General features: G+C 40.7%; 1 protein-coding gene across 8 annotated transcripts in view; it reads left to right on the top strand.

Moving 5' to 3' along the window:
* LOC106876256 (centlein-like) overlaps positions 1-13,231 on the top strand; it is a 364,862-nt gene that overhangs the window by 342,805 nt on the left and 8,826 nt on the right. For all 8 annotated transcript variants that reach the window (XM_089346011.1, XM_014924756.3, XM_014924749.3 and 5 more), the window contains 2 exons: positions 1,604-1,712; positions 12,943-13,002. In XM_089346011.1, the coding sequence (XP_089202137.1) occupies positions 1,604-1,712; positions 12,943-13,002 (169 nt within the window). The remainder of the gene's footprint in view (positions 1-1,603; positions 1,713-12,942; positions 13,003-13,231) is intronic.

Below are 13,231 nucleotides of genomic sequence, written 5' to 3'. Positions count from 1 at the left end.
GTGGCCCTGTGACAAAATTTGATGCCAATATTGTGCCAGAGATTTGAAATCATTTTATTCTGCTGAGGTCGACTTTGCCTTTCATCCTTTTGAGGTTGATAAATTAAGTACCAATTGAGTATTGGGGTTCATGTAATCAACTTAACCCTTCCCTCAGTATTGCTAACCTTGTGCCAAAATTTGAAGCTAATATTTGAAGAGAGTAAGGCAGTGAGTTGGCAGAATCATTAGCACACCGGGCAAAATGCTTAGTGGCATTCATTCATCTCTACGTTCTAAGTTCAAATTCTGTCAAGTCAACTTTGCTTTTCATCCCATTCAGAGTCAATAAAATAAGTACCAGTTGATTACTGGGGGTCGATGTAATTAATTTACTCTCACCTACACACACACACACACACTCCTCCCCCAAAATTGCTGGCCTTGTGTCAGAATTAGAAACTAATATTTGCAGAAGGTGGCAGAAATCATTGTGCTTGACAAAATAGTGTGGTGTTTGATTGTTATATTGCACATCATCACTGACTGAGCGAACATATATATATTGCTGTCATGGCCATCCTGTCCTCTCATACATTCTATACAATATGTCTTTCACTTCCAAAGAAAGTAAAGTGTAATTTGAGGGAGATTTGTCTGCTTTTCTTCTACATTGATTGGCCTGTGTTAAAATCCTGAAAATAGTCTGACTCTACCCTTCATCCCTCCATGGTAAATAAAATAGGTACCAGAGAAATATGTATACCTGAGGGCTATGGCCTTGTGCCATAGTTGTAAATCATCAATGTAGATTGGTAGAATTGACAGAGCATCAGACAAAACAGTTCCTGATCTGTTGTTTTTTAATGCCAAGATAACCATGATCCAGAAGATCTATGATCAAATGATCAAAGATATACCAGCCATAATTCAGACATGATATACCCCAAACTACCTTATCCAATTCATCCTTTATTTCTCTAAGATTGGCGAGAGTGATTTGAGGTTTTGGGTTCAAATTCAGTCAACTTAGCTGTTTGTTCTTCTGGAATCAATACGTTGTTGTTGGCACTCCGCCACTTACAACGTTGAGGGTTCCAGTTGATCCGATCAACAGAATAGCCTGCTCGTGAAGTTAATGTGCAAGTGGCTCAGCACTCCACAGACACGTGTACCCTTAACGTAGTTCTCGGGGGTATTCAGTATGACACAGAGTGTGACAAGGCTGGCCCTTTGAATTACAGGCACAACAGAAACAGGAAGAAAAAATGAGAGAAAATTGTGGTGAAAGAGTACAGCAGGGTTCGCCGCCATCCCGTGCTGGAACCTTGTGGAGCTTTAGGTGTTTTCGCTCAATAAACACTCACAACGCCCGGTCTGGGAATCGAAACCGTGATCCTATGACCGCGAGTCCACTGCCCTAACCACTGGGCCATTGCGCCTCCACGGAATCAATAAGTACCAGTCAAATAACATGTCACTCTTATTGCTTATAGCCTCCTCCAAAACTCATGGCCTTGTGCCAAATTTAGAAACCAGCATTTTATCATCATCATCATCATAACATTTTAATAATAGCTTTTATTGTTGTTGTTGTTGTTGTTCTTTTTGTTGTTACTGACAGCGTGAACTGGCTTGAACGAGATATTTCACAAAAGCGTCATTTGATTGAAGAACAAAGGGCAAAAATGAAAGAGATGCAGGATAATGCAAAATCAATCACAGACACTATTGTAAGTTGTCTTTGGTGTTTATTCCTCGAAGACTATTCATTGTTTACTCTGTTGTTGTCACACAGACATGCAGATAGCACATATCAACTTAATATACATCCAAATACAAGCAATCATATATGGGTGTGTGGTTTGTGCATGTATGTGTATGGTAGGTATCAATGTCTGTGTGTGTGTGTGTGTGTGTGTTTGTGTGAGTATGCATGTATATACGTATACACACACACACATACATATACGTACATACACACATATACACACACACATATATATAGACACAGATATTATATATGTATACATGCACACAGATATATATACACATGCACATATATACTCACACATATATACACACACACAATATATGCAATCATACTAACATGCTTATATACACACATGCACACATTATTGTATCTCGTATACACATGCACAAACACACAAAATATAAAAAGCACCCACAGAATATTGAATTTTCCTTTTACTTAAAAGTTCTATTTTTTGGGCAACAATATTTCCCAAGTGCATACCTCATACACACCATTTTCACAGTGAAACATATACAGTCAGATGCTCATCCATATATCATAATCACATTCACTTCTACTAATCCGCCCCCTCTTACTCTCTCTCTCTCTCTCTCTCTCACACATGCACACGCACACACTATGTGTGTGGTCTTTGTTACTGCTTAACATACATTTTTCCATACTTAACATGAATAAGAGATGGCTTACTTGGAATAAATGTTTGTACAGCTGGGTGGATGCCTCTCCTATTATTAATCACTCACTCATGAAATAGGGAGGGGAATCCAGGGTGGAGGTGGGAGAGGTTGATTGTAAGGCAAACAAATTAAGGCAAATTGCTTAGAGGTCATTGAACTATAACTGTACTGCAATTTGAACTTATGATCTGCAGTCCAACATCTTGACCTTAGGGTCATCGACTGCTAAACTGATCTTATTGCAATGTGAGTATGTACAATACTCTCTCTCTCTCTTTAAGTCACACAGTTTCCTTTCTCATTCTCTCATCTCACCTTTTCCTCTTTCTTGCTCTATCTTCTTTATCTTTATTGTTTCATGCTTCTAAGTTCCTTGGCACTAAATATACAGATGATCTGTCAAAGAGGAAAAATAAGCACTTAGACTCTTTTACTCTTTACTCTTTTACTTGTTTCAGTCATTTGACTGCGGCCATGCTGGAGCACCACCTTTAATCAAGCAAATCGACCCCTGGACTTATTCTTTGTAAGCCTAGTACTTTTTCTATCGGTCTCTTTTACTGAACCGCTAAGTGACAGGGACATAAACACACCAGCATTGGTTGTCAAGCAATGCTAGAGGGACAAGCACAGACACACAAACACACACACACACACATATGTATACATATATACAACGGGCTTCTTTCAGTTTCCATCTACTAAATCCACTCACAATGCTTTGGTCGGCCCGATGCTATAGTAAAAGACACTTGCCCAAGATGTCACGCAGTGGGACTGAACCCAGAACCATGTGGTTGGTAAGCAAGCTACTTACCACACTACCAATCCTGCGCCTATAACAACAGCACAAAGAAATGCAGGTATCTCCATGTGGCCACTTGTCCTGTTAAAAGCAGCAGCCAAATCCCACCTCATTCACACACTCACACACACGTGCATGCGCGCCGACACATACACACACATACTACCGTCTTTAAAAAGTAGCGACACATTGAATTGAGTGGTCCTAGATAGACTATACCTAGAAAAATAAATGACAGGATGATCAAGGTTGGAATGCTTCTGATCATATATACCCTGGTCATTCAGGGTTCTCTTGCAGCAAATAGCAACAGAAGCTTGCATACTTCATAGGCATGAATGCAAATGAACTAAGAAAGAAGCTGAACATTGACGCTTTAGCATTCATTATTAGTTTGTCAAATGTGAGCTTAATTATTCACATTACTCTTTTACTTGTTTCAGTCATTTGACTGTGGCCATGCTGGAGCACCGCCTTTAGTCGAGCAAATCGACCCCAGGACTTATTCTTTGGAAGCCTAGTACTTATTCTATCGGTCTCTTTGCCAAACCGCTAAGTGACGGGGACATAAACACACCAGCATCGGTTGTCAAGCAATGCTAGGGGGACAAACACTGACATACAAACATACATACACACACACATATATATACATATATACAACAAGCTTCTTTCAGTTTCTGTCTACCAAATCCACTCAAAAGGCTTTGGTCAGCCCGAGGCTATAGTAGAAGACACTTGCCCGTTTAGAATTAATCATGCATTAGTTCATAGCTTCAAGATTTCAATGATGTGGTTGTATGTTTTTTGAAACGTAGTAGGGAAGTTTGGACATAAAATATTTTAGCCAGATATGACCAGTTTAAATGCTAAAGTGTTAAATTGATAAAATTTCTAATGAGAATTTTATGACAACCAATTTTATGACACCCTTCTGCAGATTACCTCATCGACGAATGACAGGGACCTTCTCTTTGTGGCTGGTGACTTCAATGGTCATGTTGGACAACATTCAGGGGGCTTCTATGGCGTACATGGAGGCTATGGTTTTGGTTCCCGCAATGAGGAGGGAACCAGGCTGCTGGAGTTCTGTGATGCAAATGACCTTATGGTCTGCAATACTAACTTCAGGAAACCTGCCAGTCACCTAGTCACCTACCGTTCTGGCAGGCACACAAGCCAAATTGACTACATCCTCGCCAGGAAAAGGGAAAGACGGCTGCTTAGAAATGCCAAAACATTCCCAGGTGAAGAATGTACCCCACAACATAAACTAGTAGTTAGTGACTTCAGGATCAGAGCTAAGTGGCTGCCCAGAAAACGACCAGCTTGGAGGAGAAGGGTATGGAAGCTCAAAGATCCTGCGAATGGACAGAGATTTAGAGACTTATTACTCAAAGCCTTCGACGAAATAGAGGGAGATGTAGATTCACACAATGTAGAGGACAATTGGACGTTTCTACGGGACAACCTGCTGAGGGCCACCAACGAGATCTGTGGTTGGTGCAAGGTGCCTTCTCGACCCAAAATAACGTGGTGGTGGAACAAGGATGTAGACAGGGCTATTAGACAAAAGAAACAGGCTTGGAAGGACTGGAAGAACGGTGGTAGCAGGGAATTGTACCAATCTGCCAGAATGGAAGCTAGGCAACAGGTTTATTTAGCCAGAGGGGAGGCAGATAAGAAAAGATTTGCCAATGTTCTGCGCCGTGAGGACCAAAGACTTCAGGTATTTCGTGTTGCAAGACAGTGTAGGAGAGAGAATAGTGATGTAGTAGGAGAGAAATGTGTTCGCATGGATGATGGTACGCTTGCTCTAAATGAGGCTGCAAAGAAAGAGGTCTGGAGATGCCACTACGATAGATTGCTTAATAAAGAGAATGAATGGGAGAAAGAGAGTCTGCCGTATGTCGACCCAACAGAGGGACCAGCTATCCGAGTTGACAGTACATTGGTAGATAAAGCAATTAAGAGTATGAAGACAGGGAAAGCCCCCGGCCCATCAGGAATCACTGCAGAGATGCTCAAAATATCTGGCAGTGTCGGCTATAGCCTAGTCACCCGTATTACAAACCAGGTGATACACGAAGGAGTCATACCCAATGACTGGTGTAGTAGCACCATACTCAACTGCTACAAAGGTAAAGGTGACGCTTTAGATACAAATAATTACAGAGGTATCAAGCTTTTAGATCAGGTAATGAAAGTCATGGAGAGGGTCATAGCTCAACTGGTTAGGGAGTGAGTCAGTTTAGATGAGATGCAGTTTGGGTTCATGCCTGGGAAAAGCACCACTGATGCTATATTTCTGGTAAGACAGCTTCAGGAGAAATACCTAGCCAAGGATAAACCTCTGTTCCTGGCTTTCGTTGATATGGAGAAAGCCTTTGACAGGGTCCCCCGATCTCTCATCTGGTGGTCAATGAGGAAACTAGGGATGGAAGAATGGTTAGTGAGAGCTGTGCGAGCCATGTACAGAAACGCTGTCAGTAAGGTGAGGGTTGGCAATGAGTACAGTGAAGAATTCCGGGTGGAGGTAGGGGTCCACCAAGGTTCTGTCCTCAGCCCCCTCCTATTTATCATAGTCCTCCAGGCTATAACAGAGGAATTCAAGACAGTATGTCCCTGGGAGCTCCTCTACGCTGATGACCTTGCACTAATTGCTGAGTCACTATCACAATTAGAGGAGAAGTTTCAGGTGTGGAAGCAAGGACTAGAATCGAAGGGCCTTAGAGTCAACCTAGCTAAAACCAAAGTCCTCATAAGTAGGAAGGCAGACAAAACACAAACCCCTTTGGGTAGATGGCCCTGCTCGATCTGTGGAAAAGGAGTGGGTAGTAACTCTATAAGATGCAACCAGTGCAAGCTATGGACACATAAGAGGTGCAGCAATATCAAAGGAAGGTTAACTAGGAAGTTAGTTTTTGTATGCAGCAGATATTCTGGAGCTATAAATACTGTGAATGTGCAGAAAACAACTTCTGCCACATTCCAGGGAGAAAAACTAGAAGTGGTTGATAGCTTCCGCTACCTTGGTGACCAAATTAGCAGTGGAGGTGGGTGCGCTGAAAGCGTAGTTGCTAGAATTAGAATAGCCTGGGCAAAGTTCAGAGAGCTCTTACCTCTGCTAGCAACAAAGGGTCTCTCTCTCAGAGTAAAAGGCAGATTGTATAACGCATGTGTACGAACAGCCATGCTTCATGGCAGTGAAACATGGGCTGTGAATGCTGAGGACATGCGTAGGCTCGCAAGGAATGAAGCCAGTATGCTCCGATGGATGTGTAATGTCAGTGTGCATACTAGACAGAGTGTTAATACCTTGAGAGAAAAGTTGAACTTACGAAGCATCAGTTGTGGTGTGCAAGAGAGACGATTGCGCTGGTATGGTCATGTAGCGAGAATGGATGAGGATAGCTGTGTGAAAAAGTGCCACACCCTAGCAGTTGAGGGAACCTGTGGAAGAGGTAGGCCCAGGAAGACCAGGGATGAGGTGGTGAGGCACGACCTTCGTACATTGGGCCTCACCGAGGCGATGACTTCTGACCGAGACCTTTGGAAATATGCTGTGCGTGAGAAGACCCAGCAAGCCAAGTGAGACCTAAATCTAAGGCCTCAGCCAGTCCACTTATGCATACCTTCCTTCATTGGACACCAAACTCCACTTGCGAAGACCTGTTGAGGCAAGTGAAATCGAAATCGAGTTAAATTGGACACTAAACTCCACTTGCGAAGACCTATTGAGGCAAGTGAAATCGAAATCGAGTTAAATTGGATACTAAACTCCACTTGCGAAGACATGTTGAGGCAAGTGAAATCAAAATCGAGTTAAATTCGACGACTGGCACCCATGCCAACATCGTCTCCTTCATTGGGACACGCAACTCAGCTTGCGAAGACTTATTGGGGCAATCGAAATCGTGATGGCACCTGTGCCCAGCGTCGCCTTTCTGGCACTTGTGCCAGCAGCATGTGTATGGACCTTCGAGTGGGATCATTGACGGTGCCCCTGGGGTGACACATGAAATCTTTGGAGCCAGATCGTTGCCGGTGCCCCTGGACTGGCTCATGTGCAGGTGACACATGAAATTTTTCGAGCGAGATCATTGCCAGTGCCCCTGGACTGGCTCATGTGCAGGCGACACATGAAAATTTTCGAGCGAGATCATTGCCAGTGCCCCTGGACTGGCTCTTGTGCGTGGCCGTCATGGGATTTTCGAGCGAGATCGTTGCCGGTGCCCCTGGACTGGCTCTTGTGCAGGTGACACAAGAAATTTTTCGAGCGAGACCGTTGCCAGTGCCCCTGGACTGGCTCTTGTGCGGGGCCGTCGTAGGATTTTCGAGCGAAATAGTTGCCGGTGCCCCCGGACTGGCTCGTGCGGGCAACACATGAAATCTTTCGAGCAAAATCGTTGCCAGTGCCCCTCGACTAGCTCATGTGCGGGTGACACATGAAATGCACCATTTTGGGCGTGACCGTTGCCAGTGCTGCCTGGCTGGCGTTCGTGGGATTTTCGAGCGAGATCGTTGCCAGTGCCCCTGGACTGGCTCTTGTGAGGGTGAAATCATTGCAGGTGCCCCCTGGACTGGCTCATGTGCGGGCGACACATGAAACCTTTCGAGCGAGATCGTTGCCAGTGCCCCTGGGCTGGCTCTCGTGTGGGTGACACATGAAACTTTTTGAGTGAGATCGTTGCCAGTGACCCTGAACTGGCTCTTGTGCGGGGCCGTCGTAGGATTTTCGAGCCAGATCATTGCCAGTGCCCCTGGACTGACTCTTGTGCGGGTGACACATAATTTTTTTTTTTTTTTTTTTTTGTTTAGCGAGATCGTTGCCAGTGACCCTGGACTGGCTCTTGTGCGGGTGGCACATGAATTGCACCATTTTGAGCGTGGCCGTTGCCAGTACCGCCTGACTGGCCTTCGTGCGGGTGACACGTAAAAGCACCCACTACACTCTCTGAGTGGTTGGCGTTAGGAAGGGCATCCAGCTGTAGAAACTCTGCCAAATTAGATTGGAGCCTGGTGTAGCCATCTGGTTTCACCAGTCCTCAGTCAAATCGTCCAACCCATGCTAGCATGGAAAGCGGACGTTAAACGACAAGAAGAAGAAGAAGAAGATTATTTTCTGTTTCACTGTATTATTATCCTGAATTAACTGATGTTTTATGATGAGGAAGACTGGTTTCTTGCAGTCATTATGATAATGTCTGATATTCCGTTGTATATATTATTGTACATTAATCTAGTGATTTCTTATCACTAATCTACTAAGTACAAAGGAAGCTATAATTTATTGAGGAGGTCTAATAGCACCAAAATATGTCTGAAGTTGATGTCCATACTTGTCAGGAGCAAGTCAGTTACATAGATCTTGGTATTTGGCTGGTACTTATTTTATCAACCCCAAAAAGATGAAAGGCAAAGTTGATCTCAGCGAAATTTGAACTCAGAACATAAAGAGCTGGAAGAAATACTGCCAAGCATTTCACCTGATGTATTGGCAATTCTACATTTATGTTTACTTCTTGTCACATTAGTATCTATATTATTCCATTTATAACAATATTTGTCGAAAGATTATACTTTTAACACTTTAAATATTGTATGAAATCAAAGACTTAATTGGAGCCTCTAACATAATCACATTTATGCTGACACAGTGATTTCTGCTTAGGATTGGATTGGCTAAATGACTGCTGACACCACTGATCACCAACACAAGTCCTGATTGTTGAAACTTAGGAATCCAGTTTCGATTCCTAAGTGTTTGCAACTGCCAAATATTCCTGTTACAGACCCATCTATGATCAACCCAAACTACAGGCAGTTTAATTTATTCCACAATCAAGAACAGCCTAGCCTTGCATGAAACTCTGAGTAAACTGTCAACTTTTGATTTAATATACTTATCTATCAATTCTGGTGCTTAAGAAATTTGCTTCCCAACAATATGTATGGTTCAGTCCCTCTTTATAACATTTTGGGCAAGTATCTTCTACTACAGGCTCTAAACGATCAGAGCTTTGTGTGTGTAGAAACTGAAAGAATCCTCTCATATACATATAAAATAGTAAACACTAATGACATATGGGCAATAGATTTCCTCAAATGCCCTGGAAGTTCCATGGAGGTAGTAGGTAGTTTTTGTTACTTAGGTGACCTAATTAGCAATGAAGGGAAATGTTTTGAAAGTATAGTTGGTAAAATAAGAATAGGATGGTAAAAGTTTAGAAAGCTGTTACATCCTCTCTCTCTCTCTCTCTCTCTCTCTCTCTCTCTCCTACACACAAAGTGAAAGTGAAAGTTAGATTGCATGATGCTTGTGTACAAACAGCAATGCTACATTGTAGTGAGATGTGGGCCCTGGATGTAAGTCATGTGAAGACTACAAAGGAATTAAGCTAATATTTTCTATTGGACAAGCAATGTTAGTGTGCATGTATGACAAAGCACAGTTGTGTTGTGAAAAAAGTTAGACATAAGAGGAACCAGATATAGTGCACAAAAGAACTCTGTGCTAGTATGGCTATGTGATATATATGGATGAGGACAGCTGTATAAAGAAATACTGACTTCTTTACATGGATGGAACTTGTGTAAGAGGGAGATCCTGGAAGACATAGGACTATGAAGGCTGCTTTCAGAGAGTTGAGCTTCGTGGAGGAGATGACAAAGGACCATGATAATTAGTGGTCCATTGTGATTGAGAAGCACCATCTATTATGTTAAAAGTTTGATCCTAAAAGCATTGTTTTATACCTATACAATCACTGGACACTCCTCTCAATCTATTCCTGTCATGTTTTCCCCACCTCTCATCTTCCTAACACCCATCCCTCCATTCCACTTCTACTCTATTCAGCTGTTGTAATTTTATGAGAGCGTATCTGCACATATTTTATCTCTTTTATGCTACTTACTTTTAGCATCCATCTTTTTTCTCCATATTATCCCTTCTTACTAATTATTCTTTTCGGTGCCTCTAGTTATCTCTCCCTCTCATCTGAACTACATTTTATACATGGAGAATTACAAAAAAAAGGGGGATCAAGTTGGAACACAATGGTGGTGATACAAGAATTAACTAGGACAAAGACAGTAGCATTTTATGTACATAAAGTGCATTTTTGTGATGCAGCTCACCTTATATTAGGATGACATAAGAGTTGATATGAGAAGTAAATTGCAAAGCTTGATTTAATTCTTACACACAAGCACACACACACACAAGCACACACACACACAAGCACACACACATGCATGCACACGCGCGTGCACACACACACTGAAACTAAATAATCTTCTTTTTTTTACTTGTATAAGTCGTAATTGTAAATGGAGTCAGCTCTTAGAGCATTGATATTGTCATAGAACCACGATAATGGCAGTGTTTGTTTTAATAATATGATGATAGATATATTAAAAAAAAATGTATTTTCCAGTACTAAAGACAATGATGACGACATTGGTATTGTTTTCCATGTCAGTTTAGAATTACAAGAAAGCCAGAAAATTTAGACTTGGCACACATGAAGTGTCGTGCGGGGAGGTGGTATGGGGAACAGGAACTGCTGGGATTGTTAAAGTAAACTATTTCTAATCTTTGCTTGAAGTAATTGGAGCTGATTTCCAGGCTATTTCATTACATTATTTGGTCATTAAAGATATCAGTGTATCATGTTGAAAGACTGCTAATTTGAGGGAAGAACTGAATTCATAAACACAAATAATAAAGCAAAAAGACATAAGGAGTATCTTGGTTGAATTTTTTTCTTTTCTTTTTGTTTCAGTCTTATCAAAGTTATTGTAAGGTTATCTTATATTTCTACAATTTTGCTAACAAAATGTTTGACGTGTTTGTTATGTTAAAGAACAAATGCTAAACCGATTATGTAAGTGATGTCAGTGGTTACCATAAATCTCTTTATATTTACTCATTCATGTTAAATAAAAAAGGATATACATCCTTTTCTGAGTCATATAGACTCATAGAGCCTGTTTCCATGGCGCATATATATTTTTCTCCTTGAACAGGACATTGGTCCATCATAAGATTACTCACTTTTGCCAGCTGAGTGGACTGGAGCAACATGAAATGAAGCGTTTTACTGAAGAATACAATGCATCACCTAGTCCAGGAATCGAAACCATAATCTTGCGATCATGAGTCCAACACCCTGACCACTAAGCCACACAACTTCCATGCTCATACATGTTGTCTTGTGTCTAATAGTTGTCTAAATATAAATAAGTGTTTTAATTTGCTTAAGGCAAGTGTTAACCTTTTTACAGTTGGAAGTCCTTCTTAAGAAAAACCACTGTTAATTATCAAGAGCCCTTTTATTTCTGAGAAAGTGTTACGTTCCTCCAGAAAGCTATATAAAAAAATTCAAGCAATGAAAGAATATTCCTTATGACTTTTTCTCATAACATTTCTTTTAATCAGAGGAGAAAAGTACACACCCATAGGCTCATTTCAAGGCCGCTTCAGTTTAATTGCTAAGTAAAAATAAAACTGGTTTTATAGTTTGGTTGCCTTAACTCTTTAGCATTTAATCTGGCCATATCAGGCCCTAAATATTTCAAATCCAATCTCTCACACCAACCCTACAATGTTGTTCTAAAAATAAAGAATCACATCATCAAAATTTCAAAGCTTTGAGATAATACATGATTAATTCAAAACAATGTGAATTACATTACATCACATTTGACTGAGTAATTTGAATGTTAAAGTGTTAAGTTAGGGAATAAGGGAAGGCTTAGACCAGTGGTTCTCAATTGGGATTCATATGACCCTTGGGGTCAACATAAGAGGAAATTGAATTAATGAAGCTTTGAAAATGGTCTCTTCTCTTCTAACTAAAAAGAAGCAATATTTCTTATGTCTTTTTTCTTATGATGACACTTTTTTTAGTTTGAGGAGAAAAGTTTACATCCATAAGCTCATTTCAAGGCCTCTTCACTTCAATTGTTAAGTAAAAGTAATACTGATTTTATAGTTTGGTTGTCTGAAGTTAGTGACGAAGGGTGGAGATGGCTTAGACTAGGAGTTTTCAGTCAGGGTCCATTATGACCTGTGGGATCAAACAGAATTTCTTTTTTTTTTTTTTTTTTTTTTTTTTTTTATATAGCCATCTGGAGGATTGTAACACTTTCTCTGAAATAAAAGCGCTCTTTATTTTCTCTTGTGATTTCTATTTCTTTTAGCTTTTGTCTTTTATTATTGTCCACTCAGCTGGCAAAAATGAGTTGCACCTGTATTTAAAGGGCTAACATTCTGTATCAAGCTGAGAACTATGTTAAGGGTATGCATATCTGTGGAGTACTCAGCCACTTGCATGTTAATTTCATGAGCAGGCTGTTCCATTGTTCAGATCAACTGGAACCCTTGTCATTGTAACCAACGTAATGCCAGGTTTATTATTGTAATCTTCACTAAGGTGGTGAGCCAGCAGTATTGTTAGTACCCCAAACAAAATGCTTAACGGCGTTCATTTCATCTGTCTTTATATTCTGAGTTCAAATGGTGCTGAGATTAACTTTACCTTTCATTCTTTTGGGGTTGATAAAATAAGGTGCCAGTCTAGTACTGGAGTTGATATAATCAACTACCTCCTCCAAATATTACAGGCCTTGAGCCTTAAATAGAAAGGTTTATTGTTATCTTCACTAATATGATGTTCTTTTTATTTTTTTTCCAGAATGTTTTAGAAACAAGTTTAAAACAAGGAAATAACATTTTTGAACAACAAAAACTAAAGGTTTGGTATTTTTAATTTTGGCCCTCAGTATCTTTTCCTTGCAGATCTTTGTTGTAAATATTGTTATTGTTTAGCCCCAGGTTTTCAGTTATGATCAAGCAGACCTATGATGAAAGGCAATCCTGTCATAACTCTCCTGTCTATCTCAAGAGTATGTAGGGCTGTATTATTTAATGTGTTTTTGCCTTATTTTAGACTACATGTGCTTGTATGAGAATCAGTCTCTTAT

Source organism: Octopus bimaculoides, chromosome 2 (assembly GCF_046866305.1).
Source record: "Octopus bimaculoides isolate indiv1 chromosome 2, ASM4686630v1, whole genome shotgun sequence".
Classification (NCBI taxonomy): Eukaryota; Metazoa; Mollusca; class Cephalopoda; order Octopoda; family Octopodidae; genus Octopus; species Octopus bimaculoides.
Note: the sequence above shows the minus strand (reverse complement) of the source record. Positions and strands in the feature narration are given on the sequence as shown.